General features: G+C 37.5%; 2 protein-coding genes across 3 annotated transcripts; one reads left to right on the forward strand and one right to left on the reverse strand.

The window, feature by feature from the left end:
- Positions 1 to 895: 895 nt before the first annotated feature.
- On the reverse strand, positions 896 to 15,542 carry LOC149025862 (GDP-L-galactose phosphorylase 1-like). 2 transcript variants are annotated; one of them, XM_089146077.1, is made up of 9 exons: positions 15,381 to 15,542; positions 14,702 to 14,758; positions 14,138 to 14,221; positions 12,678 to 12,799; positions 12,536 to 12,595; positions 12,224 to 12,430; positions 11,652 to 11,828; positions 2,218 to 2,472; positions 896 to 1,411 (listed from the first exon to the last, which is right to left on the reverse strand). In XM_089146077.1, the coding sequence occupies exons 2-9, from the start codon at positions 14,715 to 14,717 to the stop codon at positions 1,220 to 1,222; spliced, it is 1,113 nt and encodes a 370-aa protein (XP_089002203.1). In that variant the 5' UTR covers positions 14,718 to 14,758; positions 15,381 to 15,542; the 3' UTR covers positions 896 to 1,219. The 2 variants fall into 2 exon arrangements, with proteins under 2 accessions (XP_089002203.1, XP_089002204.1); XM_089146078.1 differs by having other exon boundaries at positions 897 to 1,411; positions 14,138 to 14,758.
- A 2,512-nt stretch (positions 15,543 to 18,054) lies between these two features.
- On the forward strand, positions 18,055 to 20,625 carry LOC149025863 (aspartyl protease family protein At5g10770-like). Its single transcript, XM_089146080.1, has 2 exons — positions 18,055 to 18,262; positions 19,110 to 20,625. The coding sequence occupies exons 1-2, from the start codon at positions 18,079 to 18,081 to the stop codon at positions 20,378 to 20,380; spliced, it is 1,455 nt and encodes a 484-aa protein (XP_089002206.1). The 5' UTR covers positions 18,055 to 18,078; the 3' UTR covers positions 20,381 to 20,625.
- The last annotated feature ends 2,745 nt before the right edge of the window (positions 20,626 to 23,370 follow it).

The following is a 23,370-nucleotide window of genomic DNA, read 5'->3' on the forward strand; positions in this document are numbered from 1 at the left end:
TGGTGATAGTTTAACTAGGACTCAAATATAATATATTACAATAAAGAGGACCCAACATTAGTTTATGGTCTACTAAGAGGACTTTCAAGTAAAAAAAAAAAATTCATTATTTATTTATGTGATCCCCTAGATGAGGGTGTCAAATCCTAATCCAGTAATCCAAACTGATAAAAACATGTATAATCCAACCGATTCAACTTCATCCAACTTGAAGTGCACCATTTTAAGAATATCATTTTAGGAATATCACTTTATTTTGCAAATCGGATCTAATAAAAGCATCTCTTACTCTCTCTCCTAATCTTGCCACACATCCTCCTTAGTATCTTCATCAGTGTTACACTTTTTTTATTTATGTATGTTTCTCTTGGTTGCCCATCATTTTGCCTCATAAATCATACTCAGCATAATAACTGTCTTGTAGAATTTTTCTTATGTATTTCACATAAGCACCTGAAGCAACCGGACCCGAAGGGTTTCTATTTGTAACAAGGTTCAATTTAATATGGAGGAAAGTCAATAAACTGATGTACGCAACCAACCAACCCAACCAATAAGATCCAAACCAAACCGATTCATATGCCAAAAGTGACGCAATACAAATCGAATATCCTACCAACCCCAGGTGTTGTAGAGAAATGGAACCCTTTTCCATTAAAAAGTGGAAGTTGAATACTAGGGACGAAATTGTATCTTAACTTCTTGAAATTGAACGTTTGAAGTCTTGAATTCTAAATCTTAACCTTCTTATTTGTAATCCTAGATTCATAGTTGTCTTTCATGCAACGCAGAGACCAATGGAGTCCAATATTGGGGTAAAACCATCCAACATAATACCAACACACCCCCCCCCCCCCTTCAAAAAAAAAAAAAAAAAAAAACGGAAAAGAAAAACCAGCATACAAAAGAAGGAAAACAAAAGAAATTTTATCTGTGTAATTCTTTTAGCCACCACATAAGTATTAATCTTATGCCACAAAGCAAGAAAATGATCTTAAACTTTAGATAGGCATAGAGGAAACCTTTGAAAGCAATAGTTTCTCAAAAGTTCTCATTAAACCCAAAAGAAGAAGACAAATCATTGTCTCGCCAACTAAGATTTATTCAACTCAAGAATTGTCTTGCCAACTAGAATTTATTCAACTCTAGAATAGATAACCTGACCCAAAACAAAGTCTGGAATTTATTCAAAGGGAGAAATGATGGGCAAGGCTCCATATCAAGTAGGAAGCTTACTAGCCACGCTGAAGCAAAGTTGCTTGACGAAACTGAAGCATTCATCATCGAGTGAGAAAGCACCTAAATGCTCCAGCACAGCCTTCTCAGTAGCTTGATCAAACTCAACCCTATCCTTAAAGACAGCGTACCCTGCACATTCCCAAGCCGAAAGGCTGCAACCACCCACTAATTTCTGCAATGCATTCATCCAAAACCATTTGTTAAGTTCTCCTTGTTTGCCACCATGACTTGGATTCAAGTTTAGGCAAACAAATAACAAAAAAGAATGACTTGGAGTCAAGTATAGGCAAACATATAACAAAAAGGATATACAGACACATCAGCATAGGTACTACATCTCATCAAAAACAAATTAGCAAGACTCAGCCATGTGGCAAATCGGTTGTGACCCAACAGGTTGGAACCAACCACCGTTCGTTTATTTACCACACCAGTGTTGCTTCTAATTTACCTAAAGAATGCCAAAAATCAATGATGATGTGTAATTGCCTTCCCTATCTGCACATAAGTCTTGTTTCCTAACTGAGATATATGGATAATGAGCACTGCCAAGCCCAAACTACTACCGCAGTTCCCTACCTAATATAAGGTGTGCCTGGTAACACTTCTGACTTCAATCAACTTTATTATCACAAAGAGAAAGGGTATATGGGTACACCCGAGAAATGAAAATGAACCCCGTAATTCAAAAGTACTGCAAGTCACCCCTGATATTATCATAATTAAACATACCAAACCAGCTACTGACCAAAACTGCTTCCTGGGTTCCTAGGGTACTAGGTAAGAAAGTGTCTGACAGTAGTCGTTTGGTAAATTGTGAGGAGAACCACAATTGATCCTTCAATAGCTTTTTCAGGCCATTTCATTGTAATTCTCATTGTTTTGTTTGGCATAAGTTTGCCGAAATTCAGACATTTTAATCCAAGTTGTGACAGGGGTAAGGCATCTCTGAGTAAATAGAGACCAAATGTGATTTACCTGCGGAAACAGATACATCTTTGTGCTGCAACTGGATATCAGCAGACCATATGGAAGCTTCTGGTCCTTCAACTGGGAGCATATCTTTGCAACAACCTCAATCAGTATTTTCAAGTTCCCATTGCCAATGAACAAGAAAGCCTTCAAGGGGTAATCTTTGATCTCATAGATATGTAATCCCTCTAATTGCTGGTTGCCATACATTGTCACAACTGGCATGAGTTCTACAGGCAAAGGGTTTGCAAAGTAGCAAGCCTATATCATTAAGAGATGAGATTGAATGTCAGTAGAGTTACTAAGAGCGACACATATTTAAACAATATCTACCAAAAGAAATGAACTGAATTCTACAAGAAATTGCTTCAGAATTTAAAAAGTTATGTATTCTTTTTATTTTTCAAAAAAAAAATTTGTTTTCTTGCTGAAACAATCATGTGCACGGACTTCCTGTCAAATTTTGAGGGAGTAAAACTTGAATTTCAATTGATAGATTTTGTATGGGAAAAAGAGTTCGGTGATGCAGATTGAAGGCCTTGACAAATTGAAGTTGTAAATAGTTTGACATAGTAGGATTTAATAAGGATTTAATAAAAGAGTTGAACCCAATGACATGGAAGGCTGTTGATATACCAGGGGAACAGCAGGGCAAATAGGACTTGAAGTTCATGTCTCGCTAAATAGTTATCAAGGTGTCAAGGCAACTCGAAGTGTTGAAGGGACTGGACACATTATCGATCTTGGTAACCACACTTGCTTGTTCAACATGATCAAATGATCCCTCATTCTATAGCAAGGTGGAGAAGAATAAGATATTAGTCTATGAAGGCTAGATAAAATTCAAAAGGTGGAGATTGCTGCTGAGTCAACCATGGGCCTCCAAGAAAACATTTTCCTATGATCACAACACAGTACATTCCAAAGAGAGTTTTAGGATTTCTTTCAGCAAGAGAAGCATCTGAGATATAGCTAGAGCTTTCCACTCTAAATACTTAGCGTTAAGAATTCCCATCATTAAATATATTGTAAACTCATAAATAGGCCAGCAATCAAGTATCATGGATATCTCCCCACAATGTAAGGGTGTGTAAATGCATCCTAATTGAAAGTCTTACTCTTCGAGAAGAAAGAGCATGCCTCTTTAGAAGGCAATTAGGTTGGAAGGCAAATATAAGTTATATAACTACCTATTTTCACGATAATTTTTCCTGATTATCTCCGCCTAGAAGTTCCCTTCTTGAGGGTGAATTACAAAAAACTAGTGTTCAATTTAGCAGCCTCAGCTCATTATTTTATTGCTTCATATTTCTCTCTAACACCTTCCACAGAATACATCTATATAGATTTATACATCTAAGTTCTGCATTCTGTTTTTAACACCCTCCAAATAAGTACTAATTCCATTCTATGTAGTAGGAAATATGCCACCACTTTATAAGCTTTTTAGTTTTAAGTTACAATTTTCCATATGACAAAATAGAAATATTGCAATGTTGGCACTATTTCAACATTGGAAGAGGGGCATACCAAACTGAAGGTTTGAATGGCTGATGGTATCTAGAGCATTCGGAAAAGAAACGTTATAGCAGCCAATTCAGGAATACAGGCAATCATTTGAAGGCATTCTGACTTAAATAAGCATTGCAGTTTCACAGCATGAGGCTACAGACATGGGGCACTTGCCGCACGTCTAAAACCATTGATCAAATCATCTAGAATCTAGAATCCTCCCCCCACCCCCCCACCCCAAAAAAAAAAAAAATTTCTCCACGAAGTATTAGGTAATTCACAAGATGTTCAGCTAGACTCCACAGCAGGATTGATAATAGTTGCAGCAGAACATCAATAATAGCACAGAAAAAGAATTAGAAGGTTTAAAATTCAAACAACCAGCTTGCAGAATGTTACCAAACTCTGATTGAGTGCAGCTCGTATGGAGAAGAAACTTTGCTGAAAGTTTCAACTTCTGATGGTTCAAGCAAGAGACATGGCAGCAACTACCAAATTAGTAACTAAGGTGCCAAAGGACAAACTAGCCATCAGAATGGAACCAAAATTGGGTCAAGGAGGCTACACTGAAAGATAGGTTAAATTCTGTCAAGTAGAATGGAAGATATGAAGATGGTATGGAATTAGAAGGTGGAGGTCAGAATTAGAAAGTGTTGGCTATGGAAGCATCAGAACAGTGGAACAAATGGGAATTGTAGATCGAAGGAGACGAAACGAATATGGAGTTGGACACAAAACCCAGCAGGGTGTGATGCAGAGATTGGAGACTGACCAACCTTGAAGTTGCTGCAGGGAATGGATGGCAAAACTGGATCCATGATGTGAAGTCTGCTTAATTTGATCAGCAACAGTAGCAACAACTTGAATGGTTCTGGTGAAACAGTCGCAGCCTTTGAATGAGTGTCTCCAATGCTTGACGTGATCTAACAGAGCAGCAAATCTCCAGCACATGAAAGTTCAAACAGGAAAAAGAGAAGGAGAAGAGCTGAGAGCAAGAAGATAAAAAGTGGAGAGGATAAATGGATTTAGCCATCAACACCAAGGCTACTTCAGACCTAGGAGGCTAGGAGTTCAGCCCTCTTGGGAAGGCCCCCAGCCCTTCTCTTATAAGTTCTCTTTGCGTGAATAAATAAAATATATAAACACCCTGAAGAGAAGCAAAGAAGAAGGGGGGAGAAAACTGCAGGGGTTTTGTTTTTGCTCTTTTTTTTTTTTTGGGGGGGGTGGTGGTGGTGGGAAGGCTTGCCAGGCTAAGCTTGGTTGAAAGCACCCAAAGCACTAAGATACAATCTAGGCCCCAAGTAACAACAATATGCTTATTTCTTGGGGGGTATTCAGAGGAGGCTTCATTGGCAAAATGGAGAGTTTGGAGCTAATCTTTGCACGTGCCTTCCAAATCTGGTCTGTGGTAGTGCATCCATGGAATTTCTGTTCCATCCAAATGTGCAAAAAGTAAGCACCAAGAAGAAGATTCCTTGTGGTGTCAGCAGTCAAGGGCCCCCTCTTTGAAGGTCTATCACATTCTTCTTGGTTGACCATGGCTATTTGATAAGAAGATCCAACATTATGCATTTACAAATATTTACTCTCTCAAGCACAGTGACAAAACCATAAAGTTTCTTCTCACTAAGGACCTCCCTAACCTTAAGCTCAAGTAGGTAGCTGGTTCGTTTCTCCTCCAACATGTTGTTTCTGATGGTCTCCTCGATCCTTTTCCAAACTTGGACTTGAGTTCTTTTCTAAAAAGCAAAGTGGATGCAGGTGCACTTGACTGGTTTGACAAGTATGATAGGTTTTGGAAACCCAAGCCAAAAGAAAATCAGCCGAACGGTCTTTGGTCCAACAAGGGCCGGAATTAGGTCAGTGTGAAATAATTTATTTTAAGTTTTTTTAAGAAACTGATTTGGGTAGATTCGGTAGGATTGTCTTGGTAGTTTTTCCTTTCTTAGCAATGGAGTAGTTTGCTAGTTTCTTATTTTTTGGTTTCTATTCCTATGCAAGTGATTCCTACTTGTCTGTCATAACCATAATGCAAACTCAGTTATGAAGTTTTGATTATTTAGGTTTTAGTAGTAAAACTCTGGTTGAGAATGACCCTTTCGCCCTCAACTAATATCCTAACAATCTACTTGACAATAAATTGAAGATTTGATATGCTTGGACATATGAGGAAAGGAAATCAAAGATCTTTGTGCCACACATGAAAGTCAATCTCAAAGACCAAGGCAAAGGAGCTTATACATGGAAGTCAATCCTAATAGCTTCCAACAAATGACACTACCCCATCAAAGATATGTTAGGAGTGTAGGATTGAAGTCTACATGTCAAATAAGTCAAGACCTTCCAACTAGCCTAGGACACTTGGCATAAGGTAAACATTTAAAATCGGACTTTCATATTTTATGATATTAAGGAAAATTATGCAAGAGCTACTATTGCATTAGACCCTAGAATAGCTGTCTGTTACAAAAAAATTGTCCTAACCTCAAAAAGCTGTGAGTCAAAGTGCAAGTAAACCACTAGGGAAAAAAAATGCTTTGATCATCAAACTCAGAAGCTTGACAGTTGCAACTGTTACACCGTAGGTCGACCATCAAGACAACCATTGAAGTGCAGGTCGACTATCAAGCAACAATCATGCCTAACCTCCAACAGCTTACTTTCTATAATGGCTAGTTCTATCAGTCGACTGACACATACAGAGGTCAGTCGACAGGCAAAAAATTTAATGACCATTTTCTAGCCTTTGGGATTCAAATTAGGCCCAAATTTGGCTATAAATAGAGGTCTTAATGACCACCTAATCACAATTAAGAATACAGTGATTAGCCCTTTTTTAGCTTCTCTCTCTCAAGCTTTGTCTCCCTAAAAGTTCAAATTCTCTTTGAGTTCCAGCACTCATACTTGAAGAGCTTGTTTCAATGAACTAAAGCATCATTCAACTATCTTCTAGAGCAAGAATCACTCTAGGACACCTTTGGTGCATTATAACTTTATCCATATCATTATCCATATCACACACTTTGAAGTTTGAAGGGTAATGCTCTATCTTACTTAAACTCGATTTATTGACTATGTATTTGACTCTGGATTGGACTTAGCGTAAAGTACAAGGACTTTCTAGTCCTTAACACTAAGTTTGGCTAACAAGATTCTTTAGAATATGATTTTTCAGAATCACAGTTGATGTAACCAGGGCTGGACCCCCCCCCCCCAAGATTGGGTCCCAAGAACCAGACCCAAAAGGCCCACTTTGAAGCCGGCCGAATACCCTAGGGGTATCTTGGTCATTTTCCCAACCCTTTTAGGGCTCATGAAAGGTCTGGTTGGAATCTTCTCAATCCAAGAGTTATGGATATATCTTTAATCAGACCGCACGCTTCCTTCCCCTTCCCAAGTAATTTTAGGTTTCTCAAATCCTATTCTTGTTAATCCAAATTATCACATTCTTCTTCCCATCAACCGTAATTCATCCAGGAGGATCTTTGGATTCCCCAAACCTAATAATCTCAAAACCACTAGCCCATCCAACCACCTCAAGTATAGTCAAGCCCTCCCACAAACATCCACAACCTTATTATTATCCCAAATTTACATTGGTTCTAATTAAAGAGGGTCTTGGAAAGTTAACCCAGACCTTGGGTTACATCAAAAATTCTCCAATTAAAAATCATTTGGTTCCATTTGGTTTTCAAAAATTTGATTCTCTAACAAATCAGTTGATTCCTTTTTTTACACAAAAACCATGATTTTCTAGAGATCACATCAAAGGTAATCTCCAGAGAATCATATTCTTAAACATACTAAATTTCGAGAAGTAAATTATGTATACTAAAATTGAAAAAATAAATTTATAAACCAAAATTGGAAAATGAATCTAAAATTTTGGGAAAATACATTTAAAAAATCAAAATTGGAAAATTAAATTAAGAAAAAAAAACCAAAAAAAAATTAAAAATACAGAAATTGGAGAACTGGATTAAAAAAATAATGAAATTGGAAATTTACTTCTAAAATCAAATAAACAAATAAGTTAAAAACCAAAATTGGAAAAATAAACTTAAAATATCAATTAGGAATTATAACACCAAAATTGGGAAAATGAATGAAAAATAAAATTGGAAAAATAAATTCATGAGCTTGCTTCCTCAATGAAATCTTTTAGAGTATCCAATCACATTCTTCCTTGGAAGAACCATTTGATAGGATTAAGGTAAGAAAACAGGTTTAGACAAGAATCAAATAACAGAACTTGAATAACCAAACAATTTTGACATGATTCTCGAGAATATCATTCTTAGAGTCATGTTCTTAAGGAACTGTGTTCTTCATAAATACAAAAAACCAAATGCAATGTAAGGGATTGGGTAATCTAGCCCAAAAGCAAGAGCTATAAAGGTATCGTTTCCAACCTATCATATAGAAAGGCAATCACTAGTGAAATTCTCTCTAAGGTTAGAGAGGAGGAGATGTAGACTCAATTGAGTCGAATCACTATAAACCCTAGCCTTGCTTGTCTTCGTTCATTTGGCTACATATTTGTTTTTATAAGAATTGAAAAGGAAGCAGCTATCAAGGCATCGGTCGCAGACCTTAAAAGGAGAACTCCAATATTTTTATTGTACTCTTACGAGGCTCAACTACTCTCTTTGAACGCAAGTATTGACGGAGGGCAAGATAAAGGGAAGCCTGGAAGAAATTCAAAGTTCCAGAGAGGAAAATAACATATAGAAGAAAAGGGGGAGTGGGAAAGAAGCGCCAGCCATAGGCACACGCATACGGCTACAGGGCCCTCAAATTAGATCTCATTCATTATCTCTAATATCAAATCCATCCAAATACAAGCTATTTATAAGAAGAAAATCCAACTAACAAAGGAAAACCAAGTCAAACACTTACAAACATATTCTATTTCTAAAATTGACAAAGCAATATTTTAAACAACAACAACAACAACAACAAAACCCCCAACAAAGCCACAGACCCCCCAACGCACAGGCCACAACAAGGCCAACACAACCCCCCACCCCAAGACGCACCCCCACTCCAGCCCAAAGGATAATCCTCCGAAAGGGCACAAGTCCCGGAACGGGGGCCACCCACGACTTCAGCTACACTGGAGCAACCCCCCAACTCTATGTCGTTCTTATCTTATCCATCCAGTTTCCACTCATCCATCTGCATCCCTCACAAAGCAATATTTTATAATCTAAATAAAATAAATTTCCAAAAAAACTACCAGATCCAAACACTCAAATTGGAACTAGTTCATCTCCATCTAGATAGGCAATCGGGTAAGGGCTTGTCCAGGTTGACGTATTTGCGTCAATGATAAAACAACATCTCTTCAATGGGGATTTGATTGTAGGGTTTCTCAATCGAAATTGGACCGTCGATTGGTTTTTCAATTGCAACTTTGATCAAATCATGTGCTTAAGTTTGCTTGTGGCTTTCGTTTTCCACATCTGATCCACCTTCCGATGATTGTATTATGCTTGAGATCTTATCATAGAAGCACTTAATATTATTGCCCAGCTCCTGAAAACCTGTCATCAAATTAAACAGTTCTATATGGAATTTATAGAACCCATCACTAATTGAAAGGAGAGAACCATATCAAACAATCTCCTGAACGGAAAATCTTACTACTAGAACTCCCAAAAAAAGGAAAGAAAGAGGAAGAGTTTTTAGAGTACATACGTGAAGGGGCACTTGGAAACAAGAAAAATAAATAAAGGATAGATGGCAGTTTGGGCCATGGAACTAAATTTCCATTGAAACATGCGACTTGTCTAGGTTTCTCAAGAACTAAGAGGAGATGGCTTTATAGCCTAGAAAAACATCCTTGGTTTCAATTGGTTTTGACAAGCTTCGACAAAGTTTCGACAATATCTCTGAAACTTAGATAGGTTAAATCAATAACCAAGTTTTGACTAGTTTTAAACAATTTCAACCAACGCAGTTTCAATCAACAAGTCAATGGTGTCCGTCAATTTTGACCAGCCTATCACATTTCAAGTTGTACCCAAAAAATCTCTTGTTTTCACTAGTTGGAACCACAATGCTTCTCCTCCATTCATTAAGGATTTTCCTTGTGCTCATAATCTTATTAAACAACTTGAATAGCCAAGCTAACCCATAGGTTTCTAAGCTTTCCATACTTCTATTGGGATTTCATTAGGACCTTGTGCTGCCTACTTGCATCCTCATTAAAGCTTCTTTTACTTTGGCCATTGAAATTCTCCTTATATATGTTTAAAAATTGATGCCACGACAAATGTCTATAATCATCTGAATCATTGACACCTGAAGTATGTTCAATTAGTAGACTAGAGAAATAGATTTCCCATCTCTTCTTGGGTCCTCATCATGCACTAGTACTTTACTATCTTCACTTTTGATACATCTAACATGGTTTAGATCTTTACTCTCCCTATCCCCTATTTTTTCTATCTTATAAATAGATTTTCCCCCTTCCTTTGTGCCTAGCTTATTATATAAATCCTCGTACTTTCTTCTTCCTTGATTTTCCCACAATTTTCTTAGCTTCATTTCTAACTAACTTATACCTTTGTAGGTCCTCTACATCCTTAGTCTTTTGCCATGTCTTAAAACTAGCTTTCTTATTCTTAATAGCTACTTAAACCTCACCATCCTACCACCAAGTCTCTCTATAAGAGTGGAGCTTTCCTTTTGATTCACCTATGATCTCTTTAACCACCTATTACATGTAGCCATCTCATCCCAGATTCTATTAGTGTCCCCCTTAAATTGCCAATTTACTTGTTTAACTACTTCATTAGTGAAGGATTTCAAGCAATTTGAGTTCCACCATCTTATCCTAGGATAGTTAACCTCACACCTTTTATGAGTTTGTGGAGTTAGGCACATATCCAAGACCATTAGTTTATGATGCGCGGTTAAGCTTTCCCCTGATATCACTTTGCAATCCTTGCACAAAAATTTATCAAACCTTCTAGTTAGAAAGAAATCTATTTAGCTTCTATGATGTCCACTTTTGAAGGTAAGTAAATGCTCCTCTCTCTTTTCGAAGTTAGTATTTACAATAGATAGACCAAAAGCAACAAAAAAAATCTGAAATTGATATCCTTCCTCTCCCCAAAACCCCTCCATGTACACTTTCATATCCTCTTTGATCTTTCCCAATATGTCCATTAAGATCACCCCCTATGAAAATCTTTTCTCCTCGACAAATTAATTGCGGTAACCCATTTATATGTTCCCAAAATTGTAACTTTAAGACTTTCATCTAATCCAACATGAGGTCCATATGCACTAATTATATTTACGATCTCTTTCTCCATTACAAACTTTATATCAATAATCCTATTACCTAATCTTGTGACATCCACCACATCATTATTTAAATCTTTATCCACGATCATACCAACTCCATTTTTATTACTTTTATCCCTAGTATACCAAAGTTTATAGTTATCCAACTCTTTAGCTTTTTCACCCTTCCATCTAGTCTCTTGAATGCAAGCATATTAATCTTTATTTTCCTCATAACATCTATTAATTCTAATCTCTTACCCGTTAAAGATCCTAGAACTGTATTAAATTTTAGAGTTTATTTTCATCTTCTGAATTGATTGATCTAGCAGTCTTGCAAATCCAACAATTACATTTGACAACATGCAGCTCATTTAACTTGATCATATCACCCAAACGTGGGGCTAAATCCAATTCTTTTTACTGCCAGACTTTCACATTTGCACTGGCCATTATAGATATGATACTAAATAGTTTTTCTCCGCTACTAATTAGAAAAATAGAATAGCAGATAATAAGATACAAATCATGAATGTATAAAAACAACATATGCATGACCTTCAATCCTTCAATTTACATAAGATGAGAAAGCAACAGAGAGACAGAGAGAGACATTGGAGTCACCATCTTACCTGAAAACATGGATGACTGGCACTTGATGAGTAGTCATAGAAGACACGGAAAGAGCAGTCATTTATCTCAGCAGCAACTCGTGCAACCTTTTCTAATGCTCTTGCATCCACTATTTGCGAGAAACTGTTCAAGCCATGTGGCACCAGGAAAACATGGCCATACTCAACAGGGTTGACCTTGAAAAATCAGATTAAGAGACATCAGAAAATTAATTAGGGGGCATAGTGACTATAACATATGAGTCAAAAACATGAATGGATATGCAGGCTAAACGTTATATAAGGTAATCAATGAACATTGCAAGAATATCTAGACAGATTATGAACGTGTAATAATTAAAACAAAATTCAATGCGACTCTACAGATCTACAGGTCCAAAAAACTAACAGAACAAGTTTATAACTTCCAGTTTGGTGAATTCTTTTAACAGCTATAGAGAAAGAAAGAGATGGTTGTGAGCCCTAAATCATGAATTCAACCTCCTAATCCATGAAAGAATGTTGTACAGGTCAATGTTGCTATCTAATTTATTGCCGTAAAAGTTCACAGCTAGAGAATCAAATACTCTTACATTAACAACAACCAGCAATGCATCATCAGGCACTCTGGCTGAATCAGTAATCTCAGGGTTTGTTTTTTCTCCATTTGCAATACCAAAGAGAAGCCATTCCCTGTGCTTCTTAAGGCATTCAAAAGTCAAGGGATTCTGCTTCAGAAAATCGTTCAAATTACATCCTTCATTCAGCTGAGCAAGAAATTTTCTGCTGCCACCGATGACCTGCAAAAGCATCTCAATCTTTTTCAGTTGGTTACTTCACAGAGCATAAAATCTAAAACTGACTGTCTCTAGTCATAAAAAGGTAATAAGTTAATGCAAACTTACCTTCAATTCACAAGCGGTAACATCATAGCTGAGAAAGCCTTTCCCGGAAATATCTTCCCACTGCAGGATACATAAGGGGTTCATCGATAGGATGTGTAATTAAAGTTTGGAAGAGGTTAATACTTAAATACAACTAGCATACCCCGGCCAGGATAAACAAATCCAAAAGGCTTGGCTCTTCTTTAGGAGTGCCTGAAAGCAGTCCATAAGCACCATTGTCTGAAGCTGACTGATTGCCCAGCCAGTAAAGAGGAATATTTGTACCTGGCAAAAACCCTAAGTATTCAAAACATGTTGGAGGAAGTAAATGGGTACATAACTTGCTTAGTTCAGAAGGACCGACTGCACTATTAAAAAAGTCACTGTAACTCTGATCCACAGATATAAAAATATCTTGTCTTCCAGTATTGAAACAAGTTAAGGCATTCCCTCAGCATTTTCAAATTCTCAAGCCACGTGGCACTGTAATTTGAATAGTTTTTGTTACCCATATACTTACAATCTCTTATCCACAGAATGGTAAGAACTAATCAAATGGCCCCATCAGCACAAACAACAATTGTGAGGATCCGAAGTACCGTTCCAAATTCAGGTATCTAGGTGTAATCAATGTGCAAATATTCAATCTTGAACCAGCTGATTGTAGACCACCCTCTAGATTTGGTAGGGGCCTACAAAGGCCTCCACATACAGAGGTTGAGCATGAGCCTATGGGGATTACAAATGTCAAAATTATTCAGAGTATGGGAATTCGATGGGGAAAACATAGACTTCTCACAGAGCTTTCTAACCCTCAGGTGGAACAGAAGTAGGGATGCTTGCTTCTGCCAGCTTTTGCAGCTCAATGGACTTGCAAAGTAGACAGAAGCTCCATAGTAAAGATCTGTGCAGGTAAAATTGACACAGATAGAACACCTAAATGGACTTATCTTAGTGGTAATAAGCTTTGGCCGATTATGTACGTGGTAAGCCTTTGCCACTTGGGTTTTTACGGTAAAAGAACACTTTAATGGGCCAATAGTACAGGTATACGATAGGTACATGGAATTAGTTAAGTGATCTTTTTACTTCCTTATTTAATAGTTATCAAGTATTTTAGTTGGCTGCATTGGGACTCTATAAATCCAGTCTTGTTTTGACTTAGTTTCAAATTCAGTACTACATTATCTCCCAATCATAAAAAATAAAAATAAAAAAACAAGGAATATGCAGATTCTTATTTCTAGCAAAACTAGTACACAAACCAAGTTGAGACAAATAACTAGCATTTCTACCAGGAGTTCACAAGCAAAATTAACCACCAGAAAATTATCAAACTTTTTATTTTCTCTTTGATTTTGCCGACTGATTAAAATAAGAGAAACTTGCATGCTGTATTTATTCCAAAACTGAAATGAAGTACGATACAAGAATGTTGATTAAAAGAGTTATACATTATCATGGATATGAACCAGATGAAAATCCTATACAATTGTTTCAATATGCAAACAAAATGGAAAGATGATATATCTATACAGAGTTCTACAGAGAGCAAACAAATAAATATAAAATGAAACTATAAGGAATTTACGGATAATTATGCAGAGGAAAATCGTGGCCAACCTTGAAAAGGCATGAAAGGGCGTCGCAACTGCTCAGAACCAGCATCAAATTTGAACATACAGGAGTCATCTTCGAACTGCTTTGCTGTAAACATTATTATTTTCAAAGTTTTCAAAAACCTTCAATAGTTAAGCTGAAGAAAATGTAACTTCAGATAGGTTCTCAACACCCTCCGCCAGCAAGGAAAGTCAAGTCTGCAGGATGCCCACCGGCTGAAGGAAGGGCACCACGACCACCGTGAAAAGAAGGGGATGCAATCAAGAACTTAGGACAAGCCTCCAAGCATTCTTTACCCCTTCTAATGTCCACTTTGGTTCCTTTTATGAGAGCCGTGATGAAATCAATCAAGCCAGCCCTAATTGGACTAGCAATTCTTCTCACTTTATGAAGTACTTTCAAAGATTAACAAAGTCTAATAGAAAATGCGTCTAAGCCTCTAGTCAATCTAATGGAGTATATACAGAATAGGAGGAAATAAAAGTTTTGCTGAAGGAACAACAGAAGTTCAATTAATCACAAATACTCAAATCAATCTATGCGAGGAATTTCTTCAGCAGAACATACAGAAACCTGACGGCATGATTGACAGTTGGTTAAAACGAAAATTCCTCAGAGAAGATCCTGCAATGCAACAACATTAAAAATCAAATCAATGATGCTAGAAATAAAATTCACGAAGTTTCTAAGCTATAGCCAAATACTCGGGAAATAGAAATTAAGCTTATTACAAATGACAGTATCTTCATAAGAGAAGCCAAAAGAAAATGAATATATTTCGACAATGCTATGATATTGAAATAGCTACCATAAAAAAAATTGGATAATGCACAAAAATTGGAAGCTGAAATTGCTTCAAAACGGCACCTTTTGCTAGAATTGTTCAAATCACTCGCTCGGAGTAACCAATTCAAAGAAAGCAACCTTAATCTAAACAAAAACTCCATCGAAAAAGCACACGCATTAGTTCATCTAAATAACCAAAAAACAAAAATAAAATGGCCCTGAATTGCTCTATAATTTCCAAACTTACTGAACGAAAACCACAATTTTCAATTCGTAGCTTCAGATTGTTAAGAACAGCACAAATGATAGAACCATTCAGAGTAAGAAGATCGATTCCATGAGGAAATCAAATTGAAAAACAACAAGGTGAAAACGCAGAAATCGATCAAGGGACGAATAAATATACAAAAAGTGAAATTAGCATATCCCATGCAAAAAATACGGGGAAAAGCGGAGTTACCAAAAGAATCTTCCTGGAATTCTGCTTGTTTTCGCTCTTCGTTTACGTTTTTCGTTCAAAGCGTTTCAGATTACCAGAGTTCAGACACGTTGTTTTTTCCTTTTTAGCGCGGGTAGAGAAATCTTCGAAGATAAAGGGCAGAGCCTCCGCTTACGAGTTTGACTGAAGTCAAAAGGCATCAACCGATTCGCCTTCTCTGTTCCGGCTCAATATACAACTTGTGCTAATCAAATTGGACCGGAATTGAATATGCGCATGTGTTTTCAGATCGCCTTACTGCCTTACTGGGCTTGACAGTTCCTTATGATATGGGCATTATGGGCCTGTGGCGTCGCTATTTATTATATTATGGTCCACAACTACGCATCTGTTTTAGGCTGAAGAGCCTCCAAGCCTAGGAACATGGTTCCGACGAGTGTGTGCGTTAAGTAGAGTGAAGGCCCAATTGGGATCCGGATTCTCAACCCACAAGGATATGAAAATTTTCAACCAATGTAGTAATTTTTTAGTACAAAGGCGCTTTTTATATATAGGGATAGGGATATTACATATGCCGCCGGTAGGAGTTGAACCCATGACTTCTCCACTGAGAAGCAGGTTCCTAACCATCCTATTACTCCTCTATTGGCAATTGATAGAACGTATATGTTATTTTTTAGTAAATTGGCTAAAATAGAACTCCTCTATTGGCAATTGATAGAACGTATATGTTATTTTTTAGTAAATTGGCTAAAATAGAACGTAAGATCAAATAATGATCTACTACCACTCATCTATTTTGGAGTCCGGATCGTCTCCCTGACCGCTGTTACCCACAAATTATAGTGGGCCCACAAGTTTAAGGTGATGAGATTTATTTTTTAATATTTTATTAGTTTTTACTTGTGGGCCCTACATAATTTATGGTTGTAACTTGTAACCCCGTTGGGAGAGCACAGAGTGTTCCTAGTGGAGGAGATGATGATGATTTACACTCCTATTTTGGGCAGAAGAGCCTTCAAGCCTAAAAGTAAAGTTTGAACGAGTGTACAAGTTAAGTGATAGTCACAATGATGGCCCTATTGTGGAAGAGTAGGAGGATTTTGTTAAGTGATAGTAAAACAATGATGGCCCTATTGTGGAAAAGGGATGGGAGGATTTTTTTTTTTTTTTTTTTAACGCTAAAAGGTCATTTTTATATGGCAAAAATTAATAAATAAAAAAATAATAATAATAAAAAATAAAATATAAAATGAAGAAAGAGAGAGAGAGGAACAAAGCATATATAATCTCGGAAATTTTCCTCTCATGGATTACTGTGGATGGTTTGAATGCTTCCAATCCATTATTTCCTCCACAATGTATCTTTTTTCAATCAAGCCACTTTAATTCACCTTTTTGATTAATGACCAAAATTCTGAGTGAGCTTGAATTGCCATGTGCATTACTTCCATTGGTGATTAATTTCAAAGTTTCGTCAATTATTATATTAGGTGTTGGCGGTGGTATACGATCACCATAATATTAGGTTGCGAGCCTTTGGCTCGCTTTCGCCCCTATTTGAGTTAGCTGCCTTGAATCTGTTAGGGACCACCGTTGGCCTTGAATCTGTTAGGGGACCAAATTCTAAGTTCACGTTTTGGTTTTCTACTGGCGTGGTGCTGCTGGATGCTTCTGATCAATAGAAAGAGGAGGGAAAAAAAATTACCCTTGAATTTCTAGATTTCCATGAGAACCACAAAATGAAAGATATATATCAGGCTTTTTACTTTTTCTCTTTCCTTCTTCTCTAGAATCTATAGATTTGCTCTAGTCTTCATCCAATCGGCCATTGTAGTGAATTCCCTGTAACTTAAGAAGACCTACTACATCTCTATTTAATTCGATCTAGACAGAACTAGGCCATAATGTATTGCAGCTCGACACTTGTTTTCGTGTCGCAGAAGTTGCTAGTCTACATCAACATTCGTTTTCTATGTTGTCTTCCACTAAATACCCATCCAAATGACTCAATGAAGATTAACTCCATTGGGCTTTCTCCACTAAAAGTATTCTTTTAGTGCACGGATAGCGATCCTTGGAAGAAGAAGATAGGAAATGATTGAATAGTTGTGGGACTTGTGGCTTGCTTCTCCTTGTAGTAGTCGGTGTATACTTTAACAGATCACAAATGATTCGAAACAAAGTGGTGGTGGTGGGACAGACACCCACCATAGAGGCCTTTTCTGAGTTTAATTGGAATCTTACCTAACGGTTGAAGTTTGTTTCTGATATAGTGTGTTACTGCTAGAATAGGATGAGTTCTTCATCCATGGTGGAGAGAAGATCTCTTCTCATTATGAGCTCCATCTCCCTACCCTGGTCCAATCTCAAGAGCTTCACTTTCTCCATAGGGTATGAAGAGAAACTGCATCATCCTATTGGAAACATTTTTCTTAAAGAAAATAGAATAATCTTTGATAAGTTATAGGGCATCATTGTATCTTTGGTTCACATTTGTGTGTCCTTGCGTGGAATCAACTCTCTCTTTTTCTACTTGAGTGGAAGACTCCAAGTGGAATACAGTAAGTGAGAAGTCACACCAACCAACTCAGTCTTGAAGAAAAGTTCAAGAAGTCTTTCCTTTCTGTTATTTTTTTTTTTTGGAAAGAAGTTAGGCCCATCTAGTCCCCATATAATGTAAGTGAACAAAGAGTAAGGACAGGAGAAGCCAGGAATTATGGCCCCTACCTATCCTTCAATCTCTCTCGGAGTTCTTGCTGCCTTTCTTTTGATTCTGAGTTTCCTGTCATCTTTGGGGAATGTTAATGGCTATGAAGGAATAAGAGAAGATAGTCATGTGATCAAGGCTGTTGATCTCCTTCCTGCGGCAGTTTGCTCCACCTCCACTTCTACTCCGAAAGGTATCTCATTGTGGTTTTGCACTACTTGAAGTAGTTCTACACCTCCCACATTTCTTGTTTTCAAAAAATTATTCTTGAAAGTTCAACCTGGTTTATGAATTTCGTTATCCAATTCTACTTTAATCTTCTAAATATGATTGGGTTTTCTTATACTCACGATGAAGGATGTGACACCATCATCAGACTTTGGATTTCCGCAATTCTATTCATGTCCAACACAATAAGGTGGATCAAGGGATTCTCTCTTTCAGAGGCGAAGCCAGGATTTAACATTGACCATGTACTGATATTTCACACATAGAAAGAGTGTTAGAGGAAAATTCAAAAAATGGGGAAAGAAATGGAGGAAATTTCAAAAAACTTGGGATGCCAAGCGCGAATATTTCAAAAATGAAAAGTGGGCTTAAGGGAAATTTTCAAAAAAAGAGAGAAAGGGAATGAATTTTTTTTACAAAAGGTGGGGGAGGGGGGAGGGGGGAGGCATGGCCCTCCTTGGCCCTGGGTAGCTCCACCCCTTCTCTTTAATGTGGGTGGAAAGAAAATCTAGATGCATGAGATTACACCAAAATATGGTGAAGCTTTCAAAAAAAAATTCCCTTTTCAGCCCTAAAAGATATTCTCTTTGCTTTTGGATTCATGGAGAATAAAATTTTCATAATTCTACTGATCATGCCCATGCTATATATGATGGACCTTTATTCATTTTATATTAGTACTTCTACATGAGACAGTGATGGTTAGTATCTTTGCTAATGTTTTTAAACCGTATTTGATTCCTTTTCTTCTAGTTTAGATGTCATTACAAAATCTGTGATAATGTAGCTTATGCTTTCTACCTTCATTTCAGGTATTAATGCTAACACTCTGCTGGAAGTAGCTCACAAGTATAGCCCATGTTCTAAACATGGCTCCAAGCAAAAGGCAGAACCTCCTACTCCTGCTCAGATCCTCCTCCAAGATCAATATCGAGTCAATATGATTCAATCTAGATTCGCCAATGCTTCAAAACGAGATCAGCTACAACGCTCAAAGGCTACAATCCCGTTACGTCCAGGGCATTTCTTGGGCACTGGAAATTACGTTGTGACAGTTGGGATCGGGTCTCCGAAAAGAGATTTTTCACTCGTATTTGATACCGGTAGTGACCTAACTTGGATTCAATGTGAACCTTGTGCCGGTAGTTGCTATTCACAACAAGAACCAATATTCAATCCCATCAACTCAACTTCTTATTCAAACATCACTTGCAAAACCAAGGAGTGTTCTTCACTCAAATCTGTCCCGGAGTCGCCAACTGGTTGCACCAATTCCTCTGTTTGCTTATATGGTATTCAATATGGAGATCAATCATTCTCTGTTGGGTACTTTGCAACTGAAACCTTAACATTGAAATCCTCTGATAAGTTCAATAATTTCTTGTTTGGATGTGGGGAAAACAATGATGGGCTGTTTGGTAAAGCAGCTGGGCTGCTTGGAATGGGCCGGAGCAAGATTTCCATGGTATCCCAAACTTACGAAAAATATGGTGGACTTTTCTCCTATTGTCTTCCATCTACATCCAGCTCAATTGGGTACCTAGCCTTGGGACATAAAGGACATGCTATATCCTCTAATGTGAAATTCACACCCTTGTTAGAGAGCTCCAAGTATCCCTCATTCTACTTCCTAGACTTAGTAGGAATGAGTGTTGGGGGGAAAAAACTATCCATCTCTGCATCAGTATTTGCATCCCCAGGAACTCTTATAGATTCCGGCACCGTCATAACTCGCTTACCACCATCGGCATATTCCACCCTCCGATCATCCTTTCGGCGATCAATGTCAAACTACCCGATGGTCGAGGCTCTTTCAATACTCGATACATGCTACAACTTTACTGGCTATAATACGGTAACTATACCGAAGATAGCATTATATTTTGGTGGTAACATAACGGTGGATATCGACGGGTCTGGAGTGATGTATGTTCAGAGTAAAGAGCAAGTTTGTTTGGCTTTTGCTGGAAATAGTGATGCAGGGGATATAGCCATACTTGGTAATACCCAACAAAAAAGGCTGGATGTGGTCTATGATGTTGCCAACAATAGGATTGGATTTGGTCCTGGAGATTGTAACTGAACTTATGGCTACAAATGTAACAGATTGGATAATTCAATCAATCCACACTAGAAGTTTACAATAAGGGATGTACATTTACTTGTAAGTTTGTTCTTAATATTTAACCAACACAAACTACAAGTGAGACTTCATCACAATTTCATACTGCATCTAGATAATACATTCGTGAGCTTGTGGGCTAAACTGTTCACCAATGAAATGGATGTCAGAGTTCCATTATTTTCCCAACTAAGGTTTTGATACATGTCACTTTCAATCTTCCTTATCCATGGTGGGAAAGAATCTCTTCACCAATGATGATGTTCAGCTATAAATGGAATCTATGGTCATCATGAACTCCATCTCCCTTCCTCTATGCCGTAGGTCTCAAGCAAACACTAGGTATCCAAGTGTAGTTCCTGCACCACTAGCTAACAATAATCTGGCGAGAAAATCCACACATTTGTTGGTCACTCTCGCGTAGTAGATGAATCCATATCTAGCAAATTTGTCACCAAGCTCCATTATTTCTTCCAAAACTCCAGGAGCACACCATGGAGCTCTAAAAATTTCCTTTGATCATCTAAATGCTAACCAGGGAGTTCGGTCAAATAAGAACATTGTGGATGTTCTGTAAGGCCACCTCTCTCCACCCGTATCTAATGGCCAGAAGTTCACACATCACTACATTATCTTCCCAATTGTGCCATAGCTTCCTCCATCTTCCTCCATGTTTTGGCTTACGTGGAATCAATTATCTTTGATCCCTCAAAAGTTAAATTATCAGTTTTTTTTTCTGAAGTTGGTGAGCCTTAAGTGGACGTTCAACTTGGAATTAGGAACTTATGCATATAATCAAAATCAGTGATCTCCTCCTTGCATCAGTTTGTTCCAACTCCACCTCGACTCCCAAAGGTAACCCAAACACAACCTAAGCAACCATGACACCTTAGATATTGCTAAGTATAATTGACAACTTAAGTCTTTCTTGCTTTCTCAATTTCAGGTTTGAATGCTAAGACTTTGTTGGAAGTAGTTCATAAGCATGGCCCATGTTCCAAACATAACTCCAAGCACAAGGCAAAACCTCCTAATCTTACTGAAATTCTCCTCCAGGACCAATCTCGAGTCGAAATGATCCGATTCGACTCGCCAAACGAGATCAGGTACAAAGATCAAAGCTTACAATCCCAGCCCATTCTGGACGTTCATTGGGCACCGGCAACTACTTTGTAACTGTGGGGATTGGTTCTCCCAAAAGAGATTTCTCACTCTTTTTCGACACTGCTAGCGACTTAACTTGGATTCAGTGTCAACCTTGTGCAGGTTATTGCTATACTCAACAAGAACCAATATTCAACCCTAGTAAGTCATCTTCTTAGTCCAATATAGGTCACACATCAGATACTCTTTAACTCATTAATGGATGCAAGCCACAAGCCAACAAGACCTGACACATTCAGCATACCAGACCCAGCCTTTCTTTTCGTGGGGGAGTCACCAGCAGGTGGCAAGTGGCAACTTTAAGTTATCAGGAATAGGAATGATTTGTGTTTATAGGAGCCTAGCTTATGTTTCCTTGGCTTTTGCTGGAAATATTGATGTAGCAGATGTAGCCAAAAACAGATACTAGACATCAACATAAGTTGATGTTATGTATGATGTTGCCAAAGGGAGGCTAGGATTTTTCTCTGGAGGTTTCAGCTAAGTTCAGTTGTTGGGGATTGATTGAAGACTAAGCAAAAGCAGAATAAATACTAAGAACAGCATCAAGAGATACAATTCGTAAGCTCCTCTTCTTCTCTTCTACCTTGTTTTTAGGTCTGTTTTGAATTTAAGCCATGAATGAGTGGCTGCTAGTATGATTCCCTTGTATTAATCTAAATAATTGAATAAAGGAAAAGAAATGAAGTTTTTTTTTTAATTCTTTGTGGGATCTGGTAAACATTTAAGTTCACAATTTGCCAATCAATTTGATTCTTGCAAAATTTTGTTGTGTAATTTAAGGATATTACATAAAGATTTGCAACCTACAGCTTGCTGAAACCAAGGTGGATAAGATAACGCCACATCTGGTTCAGAATTCAAGGCATCACTCTAAAACTGACTAAAATTAGCCGGCTAGTGTGCTTTTTGTATCACTTGCGCTGAATGAATTAGTTAAACGGTTAAACCCAAACCAAACACCCATATAATGGGTCCCAGTCGGATGTTAGATGAGTTTTGATAGGTTTGAATCATCAATCAAATTATAAGTTTTCTGAAGAAATTTAAAGCATTCTAGCAAATTCCCCTAATTTTGGCTCACTGCGATGCAAAGTTGGTATTGTATATGGTAAAGGGTGGCATCTCCATTCTTTTAAGTTTTAACCACAATTTTGATATTTCAATATTTTCATTTTACTTGTTTTGATGAATTATCCATTCTGTATATTTTGCATCTCATCTCATAATCAAGCCCATACACACTGAAATATTTTGCTGTAATTTCAACATTTTAGTTAAAATCAAAATCTTGAACAAGTAGTGAAACAACTATTCATGCATGTCGTCCGCTACAGAATCAGGCAATCAGCCAACCACCTTTTGATGAGCCCCATTGAGTTGGTTTAACTACTGGCCAAGGACATGATTCACCATTGTGGTTTGAGAGTAGCTGGGTCCAGTGGATCTAGCTTCTACATTACAAATCATTGAGTAGGAGAAAATGGAAAGGACTTGAAAGAAAGGATGATCACACAAAGGGGAAGGCAAACATTAAATAGTAATTAGCTGCATCTGTTGCACTCTTTGGATAGGTTGCATGATAAATGATCTGGATTTACCCAAACCAAAGGTGCAGACACTGCAGAAACGAATACCTGGCCCACAAACAGGCAAGCCAAGACAGAGCTAGTTAGGAGTTCAGAACATTAAATAACAGAATTCAATGAGAAAAGAGTATGAACTAGAAGCAAAATAGACTTAAAAGACTATCAACTGTTAAGGCTCCAAATGATTATGAACATAAC

The sequence above is a fragment of the Hakea prostrata genome, chromosome 2 (assembly GCF_041222555.1).
Source record: "Hakea prostrata isolate BN-2017 chromosome 2, UWA_Hpros_2, whole genome shotgun sequence".
NCBI lineage: Eukaryota > Viridiplantae > Streptophyta > Magnoliopsida > Proteales > Proteaceae > Hakea > Hakea prostrata.

Excerpts from the sequence above, each read along its gene's own strand:
- LOC149025862 (XM_089146077.1), bottom strand. Across the intron at positions 12,431-12,535 it reads TTACCGCTTGTGAATTGAAG|GTCATCGGTGGCAGCAGAAA; the intron begins GTAAGTTTGCAT and ends ATGCTTTTGCAG. Across the intron at positions 1,412-2,217 it reads AGATGTATCTGTTTCCGCAG|AAATTAGTGGGTGGTTGCAG; the intron begins GTAAATCACATT and ends AATGCATTGCAG.
- LOC149025863 (XM_089146080.1), top strand. The coding sequence starts at position 18,079 with ATGGCCCCTACCTATCCTTCAATCTCTCTCGGAGTTCTTGCTGCCTTT. Across the intron at positions 18,263-19,109 it reads CTCCACTTCTACTCCGAAAG|GTATTAATGCTAACACTCTG; the intron begins GTATCTCATTGT and ends CCTTCATTTCAG.